General features: G+C 44.9%; 1 protein-coding gene across 1 annotated transcript in view; it reads right to left on the bottom strand.

Annotated features, from left to right (window-relative positions):
* Window positions 1–24,706, bottom strand: part of LOC311228905 (MAM domain-containing glycosylphosphatidylinositol anchor protein 2) — a gene marked incomplete at its 5' end in the record, with an annotated part of 580,884 nt that overhangs the window by 202,990 nt on the left and 353,188 nt on the right. Inside the window, one exon of the mRNA XM_084314863.1 lies at window positions 12,691–12,984. Coding sequence (XP_084170989.1) covers window positions 12,691–12,984 — 294 coding nt within the window. The remainder of the gene's footprint in view (window positions 1–12,690; window positions 12,985–24,706) is intronic.

Below are 24,706 nucleotides of genomic sequence, written 5' to 3'. Positions count from 1 at the left end.
CTGTAGAAATAGGTCAGGGGATCACCTTCTATTACCATGGGTTTAATATGTGTCCGGCTTCATGGAGTGCACTCGACTGGGTAGTGGCACTTCAGAACAGAGCTGCAAGGGGAAGGGGTTGACATCTTTACCTAGGAAATGTGACACCCTTTGTTATGTCATCAGTAGAACAATTATGTAAAGGACCTACATATTTCTGTAGTTATATTTTGTACATATCAGCCTATTTGTTTTTTTTGCAGGGCCTAGGAACACAACCTACAGTGTAGTTTAACCGATTCGCGGCCAACCACGTATATATATATGTGATTGTGCGCCATCCTTTGAAGGCCAACCACGTATATATACGTGGTAAACTTTTATTCCATTTTTATATCCTACTCAATGTCACAGAGCTGTATTTTGGCTGGAAACGGCATATCAGGACTCCAAAAGTGCAGTACCGGCCAGATCCTGGTATTGGCGCTGTCTCGATAATGCAGTTTCCCCTGTTGCAGACCGGGTGTCACTTTATTTTCGCTCCGGGTTAGCTTTTCTGTTAGCCTGAAGCGAGGGCTTCACCCGATCGCCTGGAAGACTTTTTGCGACGCCAAATTCAGTATGCAGTAAAGGAATATAGCATCAGCCAATGGAAATATCGATCTACCAGATGGCGATCAAATAACTGGGAAATTCTTTTTGGAATCTAACCGGCCACAGGTAAGAGCGATTTGACGTCAATTTCAGTCTGATCAGGCCTTGTTCTCATAGCCATCCACCCGATCAGCGTATGATGTTGCAATAACGAATGCCGTTATTGGTAATCAATAATCAGAAACTACTTCCCCCGCCCCCCCCCCCCCCCCCCCCTTTCATGCCTTCATGGTGGAACATGATACCGATCATATGCATTTTGCTTTTTAACTCTAGCTTGTGTAGGGCCGAAACGGCAATCGATTTAACGTTATTAGTTTAGTGCCCTATAACTAGATTTGCAGGAATTACCCCAGACCATTGCAGTATATAGTTCATATTCACAACGCTATAAAACGGGAACGTATTGATGAAAAAAAAATTTCTTTATGGCATATTGAAGGGAAGGTTTATACTGTCAATTGACAATGACAATGGACACATAGCAATAATATAAAATATAGATTTAGCTCTACAAACAACCTCACGCACAGTGAAAACTTGTAATGAAAAGCTGGCCTCATAGAGTGGGATTAGACGGGTGACGGGTCCCAATGGCCCTGAATGTGTTTATAATAATGATAGGCATAGGCCTATGTATTTATTGTATGTATCAAACACAGCATTTTTACAGCACATTTTGAGATTACGTTAATTGTGTGCCTACAAAAATAAAAATAAATGTTAACTGAAATGTTTAGAACGGTGTGCTTCTGGAGAGAAAAAAGCCACACAATTCTGTGTTTTTTCCTCAATATCTCTTCAACACCTATGAGGTACCAAACACTCTCCGTAACTGGACGGGTATCTCCTACATTTTGACACTAGGACTGATGTTCTATGACCCCGGCCGTGCAGAAAATGAACCCAGAATGATGAGCTGATACAGTACTGCCCGGTTCGTCCGGTTGAGCAGTTTTGCCGCATGTGATTGTTAAACTGACATAACCGTTAAAAGATACCATAATTTTTTCTTGATTTGGAGCAGTGGAAATAGTTGTAACCATCTTTGGAACAGTGTGCGTCTGGAGAAAAGTGAGATAGAAAAATGGGTTTTCTGCGTTTTTTCTCAAAGAGAAAGGTGTTATGCCCCGGTCCCCCAAAAACCAAATATACTGATATGTACAAAATATACGTATCACTACAGAAACTACCTTCTACTGTACCACCCAGCATCTGAAAACACTCCGTTTGGAGGGCCAGTTGCAGGGCTACATGACCACTACCCCTCCATCCACAAAATAATCGGGGCCGCCTACCCTACGCAACCACGCGTAAAATTAATGGGTAGGGCCAAGTGGTAGGAGCAAGGGGGGGTATTAGGATTGGGTTGGAATGCGGCATTCTGGTGCTCTACAACATGCTGGTCTAACCCGTTCACACAGAACATAAAGCTGGAAATAAGACAGCATTTTCCTCCTGTGTGAAAGGGACTAAAAAGTCATGGCAGGTAAGCCAGATGAAAGAAAGAAAAACTGTTAAGTTTAAAGTGAAATGTTGCTTTAGAATATGCTTCTGTTGCGGCTATTACTCTCGTTCTGAATTTAACTGGGTCATTACAACACAGCAACCATGTGGCCACTAATGGAAAAGGCTCTGAGCTTTTGGTTTCTTAGTATTCAGTCTATACAGCTGCTGTTGCAGGCTGTGTGGATTCATAGAGTAGAAATGCTGTGTTTGTCACTTCATACACAGCATGAAAGGGAGGGACAGTAGCCTAATTAATTCCAAGCAGAATGGAACAATTTACTATCTCGTGTTTGTGTTTCATATGGAACATAATTCTTACAAATTGCTTTGGATGTAGTTCAGAGTCTTCTTTGAATATAAAAACGTTCACTCTTTTGTATGATTACATGGGAATATTAGTTGTCTCTGAATGAGATTGCTATTTAACATCAAAGCCAGTGGACATTTAATTTTTTCATCTTACATTTTTTTTCTTCGTTTATGAAGAAATACACAATCTTCTGTTCTATGGGCAAATCCCATTAGGTTGTTTCATCTGTTTTTATCTGTGTCTCTGATGAAGACTGCCTTGTGTGTCATCTGTGAATGGAGGCAAGCCAAGATGATTTTCTTCTATTATTAATGCAATTGATTGTGGAAGGTTCGCTCAATAGCTTCTAGACAGCCCTTGCGTTAGTGATAACTTGTTATCTTGTTTGCTTTTGTTCCCCTTGATCTAATTGTGCTGTCCAGAGACAAATGGTACATACAGAGACACATGGTACATACAGAGACATATGTTACATACATAGACATATGTTACATACAAAGACAGATGTTATATAATGAGACATATGTTACATACAGAGACAAATTGTACATACAGAGACATATGTTACATACAGAGACAGATGTTATATAATGAGACAAATGGTACATACAGAGACATATGTTACATACTGAGACATGTGGTACATACTGAGACAGATGGTACATACTGAGACAGGTGGTACATGCTGAGCGACAGTGGCCCTGTCACTATCCAAAGGCCGCATGGACTGCAGTGACCTATTGCTGCTGGGGGGGAGTAAATTGCTCTCCGCTGAGAGGGGGTGGAGGGAAAACACCATGCATCCGTCTCCTCTGAAAAAGAACCATGGAACGTGCTGGCGGGGACTTTGGTGTGTTCTTACTGAAACGTGGTTATGGACACTTTGATTTAATTGCGCGATAGGCACGTTGATCAAGCAAATGTTTTAATGTGACGCCGATTGGGATGATGAGAACATTAGCTGCAGTTACATGGACAATAGTTCCTCAACCCGAATGAGATGAGTACATCTACTAATGAGGAGAATACGTTAGGCTGGCAAGCACTGAAGAGGAAAGTTAACAGGGAAAGGTCCGTATTCAAATAGTAAAATCAGTGGCGTTCTGGTGAAGGGGGAATCTCCTGGATTAGGGAGTTTAGGGTGGAAAAATGCATGGCTTTAGTTTATAATAAAACACAGGACACTGTGCCCTAATGATAAGGATACACACTCAATGAAGAGACCCAATCCCATTGCCAAATAAATACATGCCTATAAATATTTTGGTCCTACCAACACTATGAATGTATTCCATGGCCCATAGCGGCCCCCAAAAAGCATTGCTCATTTCAACAGACCTGTGCCCCATTGTGGGAGCTCCAGGTATTGACAATGCTGATGCTACATACCCTACCACATGGACGCTAATGGCCACCACAACCCAGCGTGTATAGATAGATGCTACATACCCTACCACATGGACACTAATGGCCACCACAACCCAATGTGTAGATAGATAGATGCTACATACCCTACCACATGGACGCTAATGGCCAGAACAACCCAACGTGTAGGCCAGCTTAACCAACTAAGTGGGAAATGGTGAGGAAACCGATGGTCCTGATAATAACAATAGCACAATCTGAGTATATTGCACCAAGAATCAGGTTTCATATTTCCTATAACAACTTGCCAAAGAGAACGGTATGTATTTATTCAACGGCTTGCATGGATGGAACGTGCTGGCTGGGACTTTGGTGTGTTCTTACTGCAACGTGGTTATGGACACTTTGATTTAATTACACGATAGACACGTTGATCAAGCCAACGTTTTAATGTGACAGTGATTGGGATGATGAGAACATTAGCTGCAGTTACATGGACAAGTTCCTCAACCCGAATTAAATCTTTCAGAATGGACATTTCATATCAACTGGTTACATGGACAAACCACGTTTGCTCAGAAATACTTTGCATACACTTAGCCCCTCTTGCACTCGATCACCACCAACTCTGCTGCTTATTAAGACAGAAGAACAGAAACTCAAATACTGTGCCCAGAATACGTGGGTTAATTTCGATATTTCTGTACATCATTTTCAACTCACTGTTTCAAGCCATTCATCCTTGCTCATCCGCCGGCCATGATGGAGCACCACACTAGCCAGGGACCAGCAACCTTCAACCATGGTCCGTGTGCTAATGTCCAAGTCAGAGAGAAAATGCTAAATGGTCAAAACAGACAATTTTCACGTCTTCATTTGGATATCGTTATATAAGAACAAGTTGGACATTCACTACACGGACTGACCGACAAGGCATTCAAGGATCTTTTTAGCTAATGCTAAGCTTCCAATAAAGACAGCCATGGAAAACTCCTTCACATCACTTAACAACTTCAAATTAGGGTGACACGGTGGCACAGTGGTTAGCACTGCTGCCTCACAGCAAGCCACCTGGCCACAACGCTGGGATGCGCAATCCAATCTCCCCAATTTCGGCCCCATCCCAATGTCCTCCTTCTCCGAGTTGGCCTCCTCACTGAAGCCTGTGTCATCCCCCTTGGACCCTGTCCCCGCCTCCCTCATCAAGGAGGTGTTCCACACAGTCAGTCCACACATCCTCTCTATCATCAACAGCTCACTGGCTACTGCTACGGTTCCATCTCCCTTTAAGCATGCAGTAGTCCAGTCCCTCCTAAAAAAAAACAACTTAGACCCCACCCTCCTCAGCATTCTGATGACAAACAGCAGAGAAGGTAGGATCATTTAACTGAATAATACTTGTGTACATCATTCTTTTTTTTTTTTTTTTTTATTGGTCTTTTTCCCCCTCCATTTTCCGCCGATTTTTCTCCCATCCCAATGTTAGTCGTATGCCAATTCCCAGTCCCTTCCTGGTCGCTGCGCACTTACCCCCCACAGTCAGATCATCTGGGAGAGTGGAGGCTACCACGTGCTTCCTCCGACACACGTCCAGCCAATCACTGCTTCTTTTCACCTGGCAGCGCGGATTCTCATTGAGAGGGCGTAGCGTGTGGGAGGACCACACTATCCCCCTCACGTCCAATCCGCGCTTAGCAGGCGCCCCGACCGAACTGTAGGAGTCGCTGTTTACAACGACCCGGACCCACCCCGCCAGCTTCTCCCACCCTCTGATACAGCCAATTGTATCAGTGCAGACGGCCAGCCAAGCTGGTGACAACCCCGGAGCTGTGAGCTGGATTCGAACAGGCAAATCCAGCTCAGCTCCGGGGCTGGTGACGAACGCAATCTCCGCTCGGCCACCTAACCGCCTTTGTGTACATCATTCTGAAGTGTGTGACAAATTTGTGTTGTGGAAATTGTTAATTGAAAATTTGTTTCACCCAGCTGACAGAAACTGGAGGCGTGGCCACTGTGTATGGGCCTTTTGCTGCAGGTGTCACTCATCAGTAATTAGTGATTTAAAGACTTGCTGGCTTAGCGTCAGCGAAGCGAAGAGGGACAACGAGAGGAGTTTTCCTGGAGTTTTCCGCAGAGGGATTCAGGGATCCACCTAGTGCTAAGTACACCATAATCCTATCCTTCACTCTACTCCAAAAAAATTTCCTTTCCCTCCCACTCTGCTATTTCTCTACTACCTCGCTTCCGCCCTACTCCCTTCAACTTTCTCCCTGCCACCCTTGACATCACAATGTGTCTCATACCTATATCCACAATCTGCTCCTCCAGAACAGATTCAACCCATCCACGCCAGTTTGCTAGCAACCCGGCTAATCTCTCTTACCCTCCTATAGCCACTAATGCAGGGCTCTACGCTAACCTTTTTCCCAAGGAGCACATGTATGTAGGAACACATAAATGAAAAAATGTTGGAGCACACAAAGAAATTTAGGAGCACACAAAAATATTTAGGAGCACAATGAAACTATTTCAAGTAACAGAGTTAAAACAATTTTTTTTTTTAATAAATGTATATTTGAACTGTGCGTGCATGTGCAAAAGGGAACGGGACACACATCTGTGCAATAGCACATACCACCAAAGTCACTGGCCCACTGTGTGCGTGTATCTGCATGTGCAAACGGGAATGGGACACAGACATTTGAACTATTAAGTGATTAATGCCTACTGTGGCAAAGTTGTAGCCAACAACTAGGCCTAATAAAAAAAGGCAGTGACATTAAACAAAAAGGAGACACTGGCATTACAGTAGAGGGGACTGTAAGGTGCCTTTTCGGTATACTACCTTTGCTAAAACTGTGTTCTCTGTTAAAGGTGGTAACTACTGGAATAGCCTACCAGTTGTGATTAGAGAGTGCCCTACATACTCCATGTTCAAGACCCATCTTAAACTGCATCTTAAGGCAAACCAGAACTGTGATCATTTTTAATCTAAAACACTTGAACGTGCTGTATCCAACCAACTTACTGCTTATCTCTTACAGAATGACCTCCTAGACCCTAATCAGTCTGGCTTCCGGAATGGCCACTCCACAGAAACGGCCCTCATTGCGGTCACAGAGGCACTTCACTTAGCAAAAGCGAAAGGCCTCTCCTCTGTCCTGATTCTCCTAGATCTATCTGCAGCCTTCGACACAGTCAACCATCAGATCATCCTCGCGGCCCACGCAGGAATGGGAGTGGCTGGCTCTGCGCTGACATGGCTGACATCATACCTCTATGACCGCTCCTACCAAGTGTCATGGAGAGGGACCCTGTCGGCCACCCGCCCCCTGCGGACGGGTCTCCCCCAGGGCTCGGTCCTAGGACCCCTTCTCTTCTCCCTCTACACTAAATCACTGGGTAACATTATCACATCTCATGGCTTCTCGTATCATTGTTATGCCGATGATACTCAACTCTTCCTCTCCTTCCCTCCCTCAGATATCCACGTCTCTGAGCTGATCTCAGCCTGTCTGTCCGACATCTCCGCCTGGATGACGACCAACCACCTCAAACGGAACCTAAGCAAAACAGAATTGCTCCACCTGCCGGCCAAATCCTCCCCCCTGACCGACCTTTCCATCACAGTCGAGAATGCAGCTGTGACTGCATCCCCGACCGCCAAGAACCTTGGTGTTGTCCTCGACGACCAGTTGAGCTTTTCTGCTCACAACGCAGCGACAACCAGAACCTGCAGATTCCTCCTGAGCAACGTCAGAAGGATCCGCCCCTTCCTGACAAAAGAAGCCACCCAACTCCTCGTCCAATCAACAGTCATCTCCCGCCTTGACTACTGCAACGCACTGCTCGCTGGCCACGGCCACCAAGCCTCTTCAACTCATTCAGAACGCAGCGGCCCGCCTGATCTCAAACCTACCGAAGTCGGCCCATGTCACCCCACTTCTTAGGGACCTGCACTGGCTCCCCATTGCTGCACGTATCCGCTTCAAGGCCCTCGACCTAGCATACCGTGCGGCAAAGGGAACTGCTCCCGCCTACCTCCGGTCAATGGTCTCTAACTACACAACCTCAAGACCCCTACGCACTGCATCTTCTGGCCGCCTCAGACCTACTCCTATCCAAGCCCCGGGAGGGTCATCAAAGAGATGCCGCCTATTCTCAGTCCTTGCCCCACAATGGTGGAATGAACTACCCACCCCAGTTAGGACAGCCGAAACCCGTCCAATCTTCCGCCGTCGACTTAAGACGCACTTCTTCAACCATTATCTGAAATAATAATATATAAAAAGAAAAAGAAAAAAAACTCTAACCCTAACTAACCTTACTGGCATGCACTTGTCCTAATAAACTAACCTACACTGTAACACGCAACACTTTGATGAACATTGTTACTCAGCTGATAGAGTTGTACCCTTCCTGATGACTTGTCGTACAGAACTTGTAAGTCGCTTTGGATAAAAGCGTCAGCTAAATGACTAAATGTAAATGTAAATGTCAGCAACTACAGACCAATATCCAAACTACCATTCATGTCCAAACTACTGAAAAAGGCTGTCCTCAGTCAACTGCTCCCCTACCTCCACCGTAACAATATTCTGGAGAAATTCCAGTCCGGTTTCTTGGCTGGTCACAATCCGCCCTCGTAAAGATACTGAACAACCTACTCCTCATCACCGACTCTGGGAAATGTGCTGCACTGGTCCTCTTCGACCTAAGTGCAGCCTTCAACACGATCGACCACACCATCCTCATTAACCGCCTCCAGTAGGGGGCGGGCATCACAAACACTGCCCTGGCTTGGTTCAAGTCCTACCTGGAAAACAGAACCTTCTCTGTGAGCCTAACTGCTCCTCCCAGAAAGCGAACCTCACCCACGGAGTCCCACAGGGTTCAATCCTGGCTCCCATTCTCTTCAACCTCTACATGCTCCCCCTCAGTCAGATCATCACTCGGCACAACATCTCGTTCCATTGATATGCCGATGATACACAGATCTACCTACCACTCACTAGAGATGACCCCACTGGCTTAACCCGACTAAACGACTGTCTGGGAAATATCAAGGAGTGGATATCACAAAACTTCATGCAGCTAAATGAGAGCAGAACTCAAATAATCCTGTTCGGCACATCCACCTCTGTCACCCAGATCACCAACAGCATGGGCACTCTGTCCACCCTGATAAAAACCTGGGGGTCCTTTTTGACTCTGAGCTGAAACTCGACAAACAAGTGCAAGCAGTGGCTCAGTCCTGCTTCTTCCAGCTGCGCACCATGGCAAAAATAAAAACATTCCTCTCCCCCAGCGACCTTCAGAGGGTCATCCTCACTCTCATATTTTCAAGACTGGACTATTGCAACGCCCTCTATTCTGGTGTGGCAGACAAATACATCAACCGCCTTCAACTCGCCAGAACGCAGCATCCAGGCTCGTGTCGGGCACCAAGATTAGGGACCACATCTCCCCAGTCCTTGCATCCCTACACTGGCTCCCGGTAAAACAACAAATTAATTTCAAGATCCTCATGTTCACATACAAAGCCATAAACGGTCTCGACCCAGCTTACATAAAGGAACTCCTGGTCCAATCAGCCAGCTCCAGATCCCTCAGATCAAACAATCAAATCTGCCGTAAAATCCCACACTCAAGACTGATGACGAAGGGAAACCGGGCATTTGCAGTCGCAGCGCCGAAATTCTGGAACAAGCTCCCACTAAACTTAAAATCTGCAAGCACTCTAAGGACTTTTAAGACCATGCTCAAAACCCACATGTTCGCCATAAAAAATCCATGAGCTAGTTTTGTGTTGTAGTATGACTGATATATTATGTCCGTCCGTTCTCTGTCTGCTTGGTTGGCCTGCATGTATTTTTTTCTGTTTTCGTATTGTTCCTGTCTTTCTGTTTTTCTTTTTTTCCCCGGGCTGCGCCCCGGGCTATTGGTTGATTGGGGCAATATACATAAATGTATCATATCATATCAAGAAGGTCCTGGGTTCGAAGGGGGCCTATACGTGTGGAGTTTGCATGTTCTCCCTGTGTTCGCGTGCAGGTTTCCTCTGGGTACTCCAGTTTCCTCCCACACCATAAAGACATGCATGGTAGGCAGGGAATACAGATGAAAAGTAGCTCATTAGCTAATTCTGGCACATTCACATTGATGTGGAAAATGAAGATGTTGATTAATGTGCACTGTCCCTGGGTAATTTTTTTTATAAATAAACTAAATTAAAGAGCTTAGATATTACCCCCACGTGGGGCAAACATGCACAGAAAGAATATATTTATTCCAACCAGAGAATAATATTTTCCTATTGAATGGATTATCAAAGGTTTACACCACCCCTCTCAACCTGATTTAGAATTCCTTTCAGATCAGGCCAGTCTCTTCTGATTGAGGTGGTTACATGAGGCATTTTTATTCTGATCGGGCTATTATCCCGATTATTAGTGGAATATTATGGTCCATGTAAATGCACCTACTATGTCGAGGGTGTTATGACATTTCCATTAATGTGCTTTCCACTACAGAGCCCAACAGGACTAGCTAGGACGTTGAGTCTTATATTGGGAAGTCAAATGACAGTAGGCCCATGTGATTTTAGTTTCTTTTCATTATCTCGTTGCAAGTCGAGAACATTCAGCTGGGCTGTAAACAACTGAGTTTGATCATGTGTTGTTAACACTTCAATGTAGCCCTCGGCTCTGCAGTGGGAAATTAAGATCTTCTTTTCATCTAACGTCCACTTGCACATCTGTTTCTCCAACCCACTCCCTGTATGGGAGCTATGGTCCTGGGGAGTCTCCCTAATGAAGGAAGATCATCAGGCTCAAAGATTAAATACGTTGTTGTTTACTGTTTGTCTGTATCGGTTATGTGGCAAAAGCGCTGAGCTTTGATGTGCCCTGTCATCACAACATAAACGTTCATCCAAAATTCAACACAATAGAGTTTTCATTAAAGGACCAAAATAACAATGCTGATTTAGCTTGCACAAAATCTCACACACATCCAAAAAGTCTAAACACAGTTTTGCACACATTCAGACTTATGTGACCAGTAAGTAGGTACTATGTACGTCTAACTTTTACAAACCATTTTCTGACCGCAATATGCACAAATGCGTAAATGTCAGTGCGAGCGTTTCACTCGCATTTGCGACTAAAATAGCAAACTGGGGAAATTATTTAGGAGCACATGTGAGAGTTCGATGACCTAAACTAACGTTAGCTGCTAATATTAACCAAGCTGGTTCCAAACAGTTACAACTGATCCTGGAGCTGCTCAGTGGAGCCTCTGAGCAGAGAGGTTTCTTTCTCCTACAGTGAGGGAGGGGAGGGTCTCTCTCTCTCTCTCTCTCTCTCTCTCTCTCTCTCTCTCTCTCTCTCTCTCTCTCTCTCTCTCTATATCTCTCTGAATTAGGCTAACAATCCTGATTGCTGAACCTATTTTAGATTATTATATTATTGGAGACATTACACATAATAACAAATATACATTAGCTATAGTATATAGCTCAGCAGCTGCACCAGAATAATATTTTATTATTTACGTTTCAGTGTCAAAATATTCATTATAATTGTATAAAACTCCTCCCGGGCAGTGTGTCGAAGTGTCCTTGAGCAAGACACTTAACCCCTAATTTCTCCAGATGAGCAGATTGGCACCTTGCACAGTTGCCTCCGCCGTCGGTGTGTGAATGTATGAGTGAATGGGTGAATGTGAGGAACAGAATTGTCCACTAATAGCCACCACATCCCAACGTGTAGATACAGTAGATGCTACATACCTACTACATGGACGATAATGGCCACCACATCCCAACGTGTAGGCCGGCTTAACCAACTAAGTGGGACATGATGAGGAAACAGTCGGTCCTGAGCTGTGGAAACTTTTAAGTGGCAATAACAATAGCCGATCTGAGTTTATGGCACCAAGAATCAGGTTTCATATTTCCTATAAACACTTGCCAGAGAGAAGGGTATAGGCATTCAGTCAGCGCCATGCATGGATTACTTTAATACCCCCCCCCCTGATTTTCCATCTCCTTTCTTTTCTCTGCTGAGAAACTTGCCCAGCACTTGAATGAGTAACACAGCTTTGAGTCCCCATCTTTCATTTCAAATATTCCATTCAAATCTACATAAATGAATGCAAATGAATACTGGCGGGAATAAATTAGCCACCCGCTAATTAGCCGTTAAGCTATCTTTGAATGTGACATCTCAAGGAAAGAGTGTGGTTTTTCAATGGGAGGCAGTGGCGGGGGGTCTGAAGCCGGGGGATATAAGCAGGTCTCTGACACACACACACACACACACACACACACACACACACACACACACACACACACACACACACACACACACACACACACACACACACACACACACACACACACACACACACACACACACACACACACACACACACACACACACACACACACACACACACACACCCTAATAACTGGGGCTGCTAGGCTGTCTGAAGCTTTGTGCCTCTGTTACAGTTAGCTTACCTCTCAGCAGCAGCTGTGTTCTCTCTCCCTGTGGGGGCGTGTCCTCTGCATTCTGAAGATCTGACAGGGGCGCCGCGGGACGGGACTAATTTTAAACCATGTGTCCCCGAAAAAGTAAATTGGATGGGCGTGGGGGGTAAGGGGGATCGTAGAGTAATAACATGTCACGTGCGAAACAAACACGCAAACAAAGGCACGTGTGTGTACTATGAACTGCACTTAAGTCCATGGACAAAAGCAAAATACACACAAATCTAAGATTATCACAGCGTGTAACATAACATTAAAACATGTAAGAGCACACACACAGACAGAGACAGACAGACACAGTCCCCCAGCGTCTACTCACACTGCACGATCAGCTCCACGATGGCCTCGCGCGGCTTGACGTTGAAGCCGTTGTACTGGCTGGTCTGGCAGCGGTAGGATCCCGTCATCTCGCGCGAGACGTTGACGATGCGCAGCACGCCGTCGTAACTCTCCGTCTGCATGCCACCGTCTGCCATGGGCGCCTCCTTGTCGGCCCGCGACCACAGAATGATGGGCTTGGGCTTCCCTGAAACAAGGCACTCCAGTTCCACGGTGTCACCCTCGCACACCACCAGGGGGGACTTGCCCCGCGGGACTGTCAGGTTGGGGGGAACTAAGAAAGAGAAAAACAGAGGAGGGACTGATATGGGGCTCTAGAAGGTCAGCGGGCGGGGTAAGACGGGACGGTCGATTGGGGGAGGGGGGGGTCGTATGTGGAATGCGGGGGGGGAGTAGCGAGCATCCAAGTTGCGATGGACATGGAGTTTGAGTCTCGGCCGCAGCATACATACACAGCTCGTGTGGAGGATACCATGCGGACACCTGGAGGGGCGATGGCTAGCAGCCACATCGAGACATGAACCCATCGTGATGTGATATGGATGTAAATAAAGCGATGACAAAGGATGAGCAATGTAATGAAGAGCTGACAAGAGCTGACGCAGATACTAATGGTAAATACCTGAATACCTGACACAAAAGCATACTCTATGGCCAAAGTGAATAGTCGATAGGGAGACATCCATTAAAGAAATTCTGATCAATTTGCCTCAAACAAATCCAAATGCTTCTTCTCCCTTAACCACGGTCTATGGTTAAGGAAGCAGGTGAGGATACACTTTACAATATCACTAGTACTGTTTTCCTTTGAACATCAGTCATCATCAACATCAACATCAACATCATTATCATTACATCATCATTTCATCATCATTATGTTTATCATCACCATCATCATCATCATCATCATCATCATCAACGTTGCTACCATCATCATCCTCATCCTCCTCCTCTTTAGTCCACTCCTCATCCTCTTCCTCAATCAAATCCATAGTCTCATAGCCCTTTCACACCGGCAGGGCTCCGGTTCAAGCTCCGGCTCCGTTCTGGAGCATCTGAACCTTGGTGCTTTTTGGCGAACCAGCCTGCGTAAACATAACAGTGGCAAAATGTACCATGTGCAAAACAGCTGCAATGGTTCGGCATTGCATCTGCACCATGCTGATCCACTCAACAGGTAGCGCTGAAACGATTTGCAACTGATCTCAAATTAAATACAATACACCATCCAACCAGAGTGGATAAATAAATGCTCCAGAAATAAATTAATGAAATAAAAAATGACTTGTGTAACAAAGAGATTTGAACCTGTGACCATAGGATCAGCCACACTAACCAGTTGAGCTAAAGGGTCCGACCCCTTAGCAGGTGCTTGTTGACTGCGACCGACTAAGTCTAGTTTGCACTTGTAAAGAGGCAACTTGTCAAGAGCATTTATTTATTTCTGGAGCATTTATTTATCCACTCTGGTTGGATGGTGTATTGTACTTCTACTGTATAATAACAATACATTTTAATCTAATCTCATTTAGTTTAATTAGCAAACCTGGCTTTAAAACACAAGTTCCTAGAGTGCATTCTCACAGTTGTGGTGTGTGTGTGTGTGTGTGTGTGTGTGTGTGTGTGTGTGTGTGTGTGTGTGTGTGTGTGTGTGTGTGTGTGTGTGTGTGTGGAAGAGGAGAAGTCCCAGTTGAGTCCCCAGAGACTAAATCTTGCCCTGCTTTACTGAACATATTCAAATCACTATCACTCAGGCCAAACTGATATCGAAACCTCAATGAGCTCATGCCACATCGAAGTTTTCACAATGATGAAATCGGCCGGCAATCGTCAGGAGAAGACCAGCGCCTCACTCTTTCTGACCTCCTTTCTGTCTATTTGATGTTTGGTTGAGAGAGGTACTCTCCTACCGCCATCCGACTCACTTAGCTTGCCAGCTCCTCTCCCCTCTCTCAGACTCCTCACTGGAAAGGAGTTGAACCATGTTGAAATCGTGGATGAATCAATGATCCCAAAAGAGACAATATGAGCCTGAGTCGCAGGACTCCTCCTGCTTTTCGAACACCCATCATTATTATAACCACATCAAATGAAAATGTCTTTTAAACCTTTCACTACCACACTACCAAATGGTTAACCCTTTACAATACAGAATGGTAACCCTTTAACTACCACACTACAGACGGTTAGCCCTTTCACAACCACACTACAGAAGGTTAACCTTTCACTACCACACTACAGACGGTCTGTAGTGTGGTAGTGAAAGGTGGTTAAACGCCTCAATATAGGCCACACAGGTGAGAATGACACACTGCACAAAAACAGAAATACACAGAATAGTTCACAATGTCTTGAAAAAAGAACATAACAACAGCCATGGTACATTGTGTATATATATATATGTATATATATATATATATATATATATATATATATATATATATATATATATATATATATATATGTCTGCACTTTATGTGCTCATTTTATGTCTATTATATTCTACTATTTTATTGCACTGTACTATTGCATTATTTCACTCTGTCTATTTTATCTTACACTTTGTATTATTGTCTATTTAAAACTGAATCAAACCATAAACAAGTTGGCCTGTTAGGTGCTATACAAATAAAGCAAATTATTATTATTATTATTATTATTATTATCATTATCATTATCATTATTATTATTATTATTATTATTATTATTATTATTATTATTATTATTATTATTATTATTATTATTATTATTATTATTATTATTATTATTATTATGGTGGCTACTAGTCATTGGGCTATAAAATGGATGCTTAGCTAGTAAATGTCAATTAAATCGTTATAGACCACATGCACCACCAGTCGCTAATCCAAGATTTATACATGCCTATTAAGCGAGTGTTTTCAGGTAGTGTGCCATTAGCAAGCCATTAACAACAGCGGAGAGACAGTTTTGCCACTCGACAATACAGCCTGTCAATGCACAGGAGGCGAGTAGGACACACAGTCACACGTCTCTGGGAAAACAACGGAAATGGACACTCATTCTCTCACTGATTAGCATTCAAAATTATGTCTCCGGTGAGCTAGCCAGGTGTCGAGAGCTGACATAACTTTTCTGCCACACACTTCCCCCTACTCTCTCGATGTCTTCCTAGATGCCAAACTGTGACTTGGTGAATAATAGAGTGTTGGGTAGTAGGGGGTGGCGGGGTGGGAAAGTTTGAAGCCTGCAGCGGGGGCCCATTCAAGAGTGGAACTGAGGGATATTCACTGAGTCTTCATTATTACACCCGGCCCCTAGCAACTGAGGGGCCGGCAACAGGCAGGCATGACCCTACTATACTCGCTTTGGCTGCATATGAACACTGAGATAAGGAGTACCACACACTCAGTGTAGCTCCATGTAGGTGCTTTAAATCACCAATATTTCGACAGTGAACTGTCTTCATCAGGGTATTTGCCATACAAACGTTTGCACTGGTTTTTAAAGAGCATTTGGTTCACATAGGTGTGGCTCTTCAGGTCACGTGTTTATAATGTGTGCAGCACCAAGTGGAACACATTCCCAGTTGCAGCAGGCTGACTACAAAATAATATAATAGTATAAAGTATATATTTTATATACTATATAAAGCATAAATACTTTATAATAAATACCATTATTATTATAACAATATAATTATGTACAAATATATACTATCTGATGTGATGCAATCAATATTGTGGACCTCATACATACAGACAGTAGATGAAGATGTAGATGTACAGTGTCCTCGTACTTGACCTTTGGATGGATGACCTTTCCAATACGTGTGAACCTTAATGAGGCTATAGGGTGGTTCTTCTCCAGGAGGTGAGCTGCAAGGAGATCATTATTGTTACCACAACGGATAGTACTACACTGTTCTGAAAATGTGTTTTTAATTATCTGCTAATTTTTACCCCACATAAGATTTACAGGTAATTAGATATATGACAGCTCTAATGTGACAAGTAATTGGGAATTAGGAATAGGGGCGAGTATGGTCTGTTTTAGAGGGAGATGGAATCAGGTCTGATTTGACTACATGATTCCGCAAGTTTTTTCCAAGTAACCACCCTATAGCATCATTAAGGTTCATAGGGATTGAATACGTCATTGTACCAAGTAGAGGTGGTAATCTGGATATCCTCTGGATATTTCTACATTTAAGGACCCTTATGGCGGGAACAGACCAGGGTCAAACAAACATTCTAGTGTGAGCAGTAGCCTGGTTGTTCACCCCATCAGTAGAGCAGTAGCCTGGTTGTTCACACCAGCAGTAGAGCAGTAGCTTGGTTGTTCACACCATCGGTAGAGCAGTAGCCTGGTTGTTCACACCAGCATTAGAGCAGTAGCCTGGTTGTTCACACTATCAGTAGAGCAGTCACCTGGTTGTTCACACCAGCATTAGAGCAGTAGCCTGGTTGTTCACACTATCAGTAGAGCAGTAGCCTGGTTGTTCACACTATCAGTAGAGCAGTAGCCTGGATGTTCACACCAGCAGTATAGCAGTAGTCTGGTTGTTCACACCAGCAGTAGAGCAGTAGCCTGGTTGTTCACACTATCAGTAGAGCATTAGCCTGGTTGTTCACACCATCAGTAGATCAGTAGTCTAGTTGTTCACACCAGCAGTAGAGCAGTAGCCTGGTTGTTCACACTATCAGTAGAGCAGTAGCCTGGTTGTTCACACTATCAGTAGAACAGTCGTCTAGTTGTTCACACTATCAGTAGAGCATTAGCCTGGTTGTTCACACCATCAGTAGAGCAGTAGTCTGGTTGTTCACACTATCAGTAGAGCAGTAGCCTGGTTGTTCACACTATCAGTAGAACAGTCGTCTAGTTGTTCACACTATCAGTAGAGCAGTAGCCTGGCTGTTCACACCAGCATTAGAGCAGTAGCCTGGCTGTTCACACCATCGGTAGAGCAGTAGCCTGGTTGTTCACACCAGCAGTAGAGCAGTAGCTTGGTTGTTCACACCATCGGTAGAGCAGTAGCCTGGTTGTTCACACCAGCATTAGAGCAGTAGCCTGGTTGTTCACACTATCAGTAGAGCAGTCACCTGGTTGTTCACACCAGCATTAGAGCAGTAGCCTGGTTGTTCACACTATCAGTAGAGCAGTAGCCTGGTTGTTCACACTATCAGTAGAGCAGTAGCCTGGATGTTCACACCAGCAGTAGAGCAGTAGTCTGGTTGTTCACACCAGCAGTAGAGCAGTAGCCTGGTTGTTCACACTATCAGTAGAGCATTAGCCTGGTTGTTCACACCATCAGTAGATCAGTAGTCTAGTTGTTCACACCAGCAGTAGAGCAGTAGCCTGGTTGTTCACACTATCAGTAGAGCAGTAGCCTGGTTGTTCACACTATCAGTAGAACAGTCGTCTAGTTGTTCACACTATCAGTAGAGCATTAGCCTGGTTGTTCACACCATCAGTAGAGCAGTAGTCTGGTTGTTCACACTATCAGTAGAGCAGTAGCCTGGTTGTTCACACTATCAGTAGAACAGTCGTCTAGTTGTTCACACTATCAGTAGAGCATTAGCCTGGTTGTTCACACCATCAGTAGAGCAGTAGTCTGGTTGTTCACACTATCAGTAGATCAGTAGCCTGGCTGTTCACACTATCAGTAGAGCATTAGCCTGGTTGTTCACGCCATCAGTAGAGCAGTAGTCTGGTTGTTCACACCAGAAGTAGAGCAGTAGCCTGGCTGTTCACACCAGCAGTAGAGCAGTAGCCTGGTTGTTCACACCAGAAGTAGAGCAGTAGCCTGGCTGTTCACACCAGCAGTAGAGCAGTAGCCTGGTTGTTCACACCAGAAGTAGAGCAGTAGCCTGGTTGTTCACACCAGAAGTAGAGCAGTAGCCTGGTTGTTCACACCAGCAGTAGAGCAGTAGCCTGGTTGTTCACACCAGCAGTAAAGCAGTAGCCTGGTTGTTCACACCAGCAGTAGAGCAGTAGCCTGGTTGTTCACACCAGCAGTAGAGCAGTAGTCTGGTTGTTCACACCAGCAGTAGAGCAGTAGCCTGGTTGTTCACACCAGCAGTAGAGCAGTAGCCTGGTTGTTCACACCAGCAGTAGAGCAGTAGTCTGGTTGTTCACACCAGCAGTAAAGCAGTAGCCTGGTTGTCCACACCAGCAGTAGAGCAGTAGCCTGGCTGTTCACACCAGCAGTAGAGCAGTAGCCTGGCTGTTAAATGGTAAATGGAAAATGGTGCATTTATATAGCACTTTTATCCAAAGTGCTTTACAAATTCCTCACATTCACCCATTCACTCACACATTCACACACCTATGGCGGAAGCAACCATGCAAGGCACATCGGGAGCAATTAGGGGTTAAGTGTCTTGCTCAAGGACACTTCGACACGTTGCCCGGGAATAGTGGGAATCGAACCGGGAACCTTCCGATCTACCTCCTGAGACACTGTCCCCCCCCTGTTCACACCAGCAGTAGAGCAGTAGCCTGGTTGTTCACACCAGCAGCAGAGCAGTAGCCTGGTTGTTCACACCAGCAGCAGAGCAGTAGCCTGGTTGTTCACACCAGCAGTGGAGCAGTAGCCTGGTTGTTCACACCAGGAGTAGAGCAGTAGCCTGGTTGTTCACACCAGCAGTAGAGCAGTAGCCTGGTTGTTCACACCAGCAGTAGAGCAGTAGCCTGGTTGTTCAGACCAGCAGTAGATCAGTAGCCTGGTTGTTCACACCAGCAGCTACAGTATTCCCCCATATGCCTGTCTGCTCCACAGCTCTATATCATGGGTTAACATCAAGAGCTTGGTAACTCTTGGACATTTCCCTCCTCCTAACCACAAATAAAAATAATAAAAACATCATATCATATAATAATAATGTAATATAAATAGCAATGAACAGCCTAATCTGTTAACAAGGCAGGTCTGAGCAGCCTAATCTGTTAACAAGGCAGGTCTGAGCAGCCTAATCTGTTAACAAGGCAGGTCTGAGCAGCCTAATCTGTTAACAAGGCTGGTCTGAACAGCCTAATCTGTTAACAAGGCTGGTCTGAACAGCCTGATCTGTAGATACCCGGATGAAGACAGTTCACTGTTGAAACGTGGGTGATTAAAGTGTGCAGTACTCCTTCTTATTTCAGTTTTGCTGCAGCACATCATGAAGACTGTGGTGTGCGTGTACCTACTCTCTTATTTCAAATATAATCACGAGCCATCAGCTGCCATTGTTTCTCTCTGGAAGTGCACTAAGCACAATCATGGAATAACACGCATGCACACTTAAATGCAAACACGCACACCAACTAAGCACACACACACACCACACACACACACTATGAAAGCAGAAACATATACCTATTATTCTCTCTCTCTCTCTCTCTCTCTCTCTCTTCCAGTGAACACACACTCAGTATGAGTCTGACGGACCACAGAGAGCCTGCTCCTGGTCTTGACTGCTCTCATTGTGCCAAATACATCTAAATGCCAGCGAAGCCTATAGGGTATGCCCACTGAGTGTGTGTGTGTGAGAGAGTATAGGAGTGTGTGTGTTCCTGTGTGAAATATGTGTTTGAGTCTGTGTGTCTACATTTGAGTGTGCACATAGGTGTGTGCATGCCTATGTGTGCGTGTGTGTGTGTGTGTGTGTGTGTGTGTGTGCCGACTGCCCTGTGTCAATGTGCAGGCCTAGATCCGCCCCCCTCCAACACGCCAGCAAGCAGTGGACCCCTGTGTTTGGCCCCAACAAGGCAGCACGTCTCAGGGGCCTTAGCTGGGATAATTCCCCTGTAGTCTGGAGGCAAATGACTGGAGCCTTTCAGCAGCTGCCTTCACCACTACCGTCACCACCACCACAATAACAGACACGGGGCGATGTGCGTGGACTGCAACATGTGGGACTATGTGGCCCATATAGCATGGTCACGTATAGCATTACAAGAGCTGACGCCTTGAGGATGAACAACAATACTGTTGCCACCGCTTTCTGACAGAGCGCTGTGACATCACACTACTGTCACCATGGTAACGCAGCACTCTCAATACTCTCACATTAGATTGTGTGTGTGTGAGTGTGTGTGTGCGCAGTCTGCACACGCATGTGTGTAGACAGCTTGAGGCCAATGAGTTGGTCACAATGCGACAGGGCTCCTCCGAGTCTTGCACCAGTGGGGAGTATGGGGTCCCCTAGGTCTACGGTGTGTGTGTGTGTGTGTGTGTGTGTGTGTAGGCTTAGTTTATGTATAGACTGTTGGGGCTCAGAGGAACCAAACACACAGTGGCACATTGTACCTGAGGACAGCCTATTAGGTGTGTGACAACTGTGTGTGTGTGTGTGTGTGTGTGTGTGTGTGTGTTTGTCTCCTGGGATGACATAACTTGGATATCTAGTGATCAATCACACCAGCCCCCAGGTGTGAGCATGTGGCACATGCAGCCGCGCAGCAAGCTCTCAATCACACGTATGAATCCCCTCGGCCGTTCGATTCCAGGCCACAGGACTTTCTATAGCATCATCTACCCGTTTTGGTTTCTCCAGGCCGGGGCAAAGGATATCTCAAAATTGATACCAGTATATCTCCTCAGACAAAACCACCTCCAACATCACAAAGTTTCGATTAATGCAGATGACCTTCTGTTGTATATCTCTGACCAAATCTCCTCTATCCCACATGCCACATCAATATTAGAACAATTCGGTAGATCCAATCCAATACACTTTATTTATAAAGCACATTTAAAAACAACAAAGTTGACCAAAGTGCTGTACAAGTCCACAACATAAGATAAAACATAAAAACATAAAAATTGAATAAAAGCACACAATATGTCACATAAAAAGGCAGGTCTCTCAAAAACTGTTTAAAACACCGAAAGCCAGAGCAAATAGATGTGTCTTGAGGCGTGATTTAAACATCTGCACAGTGGGGGCCTGCCTAACATGCAGTGGCAGCTCATTACAGAGCTTTGGGGCTGCCACAGCGAACGCACGGTCCCCCCTAAGCTTCAGCCTGGACTTGGGAACAGCCACGAGGAGCTGGTCAGAGGACCTGAGGGACCTGGGAGGGACATAAGGTTCCAGCAGGTCCGAGAGGTACCCTGGTGCCAAGCCGTTCAAACATTTAAAAGCAAACAGTAAAACCTTAAAATCAATTCTAAAACGCAAAGGAAGCCAGTGGAGGGCAGCCAGCACAGGGGAAATGTGCTCCCGCTTTCGTGTTCCCGTTAGCAGACGGGCAGTGGCATTCTGAACTAGCTGCAAATGAGAGAGGGAGGCCTAACTGACGCCAACGTATAGGGCATTACAGTAATCAAGACGAGAGGTCATAAAAGCGTGGATTACAGTTTCGAAAACAGAACGGGATAAAAAAGGTTTGTAAGTTGTAAAAAAAACTCTTATGACATTGACCAAACTTGATATGCATGACCTTGGTGGGCTCTAGGTCAACTCCTGAAAAGGGGGTCAATGTCAGACCTTGCAATCAAAAGTTAGGGGGCGCACTGAAATTATGGCAAGGGTTATTAGCCCCCTAACTTTTGATTGCAAAGTCTGACATTGACCCCCTTTTCAGGAGTTGACCTAGAGCCCACCAAGGTCATGCATATCAAGTTTGGTCAATGTCAGACCTTGCAATACACTGTAAGGCACTGTAAGGCTCTAACCCTCCCCCACTTCCAGTGATGAAGCTAAGCTATGCTAACGGAGCGTCTATTCCCAAAGCTAAAATGCACGCACAGAGACAAAAAAGGTATGCATCTTCTTGTCTAACTCCAGGGAAGATGTTAAATAAGCTAATTTCCCAAAATGTTGGAGTTTTCCTTTAAGACATTTAATTTAATGCCAGCCATGCCTTAACATCATCAAGGCATGCTAACAATGGTTTCACCAGGTTGCTATTGTTTCTTTTTAATGGCATGTAGATCTGACTGTCATCTGCGTAGCAGTGAAAGGAGACGCCATGCTTTCGGAGTATAGGCCCTAAGGGGAGCAGATATAACACAAATAAAATTGGCCGAGAATTGAGCCCTGGGGAACCCCGCAGGGGAGAGGTGCTGTGGAGGATACAGCTTCTCTCAGACAAGTATGATCTGAAAAACTCCAGGGCTGAGCTTTTAATGCCAACCCAGTGCTCCAAAAGGGGGAGCAGAATATTGTGATCCACTGTGTCGAAGGCAGCAGTGAGATCCAAAAGTACGAGGATAAGGGAGTCACCAGAGTCAGTGGCCAGAAGGATATCATTAAAAACTTTAAATTGTCTATACATTTGATTTAATTATGTTTAATAAATGTTGTTAATAAAAAACAGATTATATATATATATATATATATATATATATATATATATATTATATATATATATATATATATATATATATATATAAAAAGATACACCTCAAATGTTACGGTTTGCAAGATACAATCGATAACAGTTTTATTCAACTGTTATTGGCCAGGACGAGATGTTGTCAAGGTCTAACCATCAATGGTGGCAACATCAGGCTTCTGGGACTTTAGTCGCACATGTTTTTTGACTAGCCCAAAATCTTTCTGACAGAGGAAAGAAATCTATAATCATCAGGAATGCAATTCATTGAATTCCCGACCACCCCCAACCCTCGCTGCTGCCTGTGTGTAAAGACTGACACCAGGGACAGTCTGCCAGCAGAACGGCTGCCTCGCTGAACTGCTGCCTTGCTCTATCTTCACACTGCTAAAATCCTCCCAAGACACCTGATCTTTGTGTTCACGTATCTTGGGGCTAGGAACGTCCATTTCTGACTAAGCTGGGATACGCAGGCCAGATGGTGGCTGATACCATTTTTTCCACTAAAGGTACTGCACATGCATGGCCAACTATTTTATCTTTAGGCAGAGAAAAAGGCATTTCCCAGTGTGCAATTTTGGTTCCAACAGCTCCATTGTATCCTCTGTCGAAAGTTACCTATAGGGAAACTGTGTTTTCCTGTTTGGAACACCCCAACATATTTCTTATAATAAAATTAGCTCTCCAATGTCCTGAACCATAAAATATATCCATTTGATTGACAAACCAAAAGACACCCTAACCCACTTCATCTGTAGCTTCAATGATGATGTATTATGTCAAATTTGCTCAGAGAAAACAGACCAGATGCTCAAACTATTGCTTTATCAAATAAAATAAAATTCAGGTAGTAGTGTTATAGGCAGAACAGCAGGGACCCCAGGTTTATTTTTTCCCTGTGTGCACCCTGAACACGGCCCCAGAGGGTCTGGGCTTAGCCCCCAACCTTGTTAACTGAGTCTAACTATAGACAACAGGTTGACCTGGGTGGCTGGGTAGCGCAGCACTCGCCTACCACCGCAGAGACTCTGGGATCTAATCCAGCTGTCAGCGGTACCTCCGGCTTGGTCAGTCGTCCCTACTAACACAATTGGCAGTGTTAGCGGGTGGGAAGCCGGTGGGGTATGTGTCCTGGTCGTTGTAAACTGTGACTCCTACTGGTCGGTCGGGGCGCCTGTTCAGCAGGGAGGGGATCTGGGGGAAATAACATGAACCTCTGCACGCGTTACATGCCCCCAGTGAAACTCCTCACTGTCAGGTGAAAAGAAGCGTCCACATGTATCGGAGGAGGCATGTGGTAGTTCTACACCCTCCCCAGGCCGACAGTGGGGCAATGCGCACAACAACCAGGAAGGGAATTGGCATAACGACTAAATTGGGATGGTTGAAAAATACAGAAAGCCCAACAAAATTATAAATAGAAAACAGGTTGACCTGCTCGTTTTCATTCAAGTACACAAATCGACTATGTTTACATGCAGCCTAGTTAATACAACTGAAGCGTCCAAACAAAACAACCTTATATACACACTTGATGCTAGGGCAACCTGATCTGCCTTGACCCAGTTGAAGTATTGAACCGTTTGAAGGACCTGGTTTGCCCTTTTGGCACTCCGTTCAAAACAGGTTAATCTTAGCCTGCTATAGATCTGTGTAAACAGCTGATCCGTGCATTTCATCGATATACCTGA

This window comes from Notolepis coatsorum (assembly GCF_963971535.1).
Source record: "Notolepis coatsorum genome assembly, chromosome: 5".
NCBI classification, from domain to species: domain Eukaryota; kingdom Metazoa; phylum Chordata; class Actinopteri; order Aulopiformes; family Paralepididae; genus Notolepis; species Notolepis coatsorum.
The sequence above is the reverse complement of the archived record's forward strand: the minus strand, read 5'-3'. Positions and strand labels throughout refer to the sequence as shown.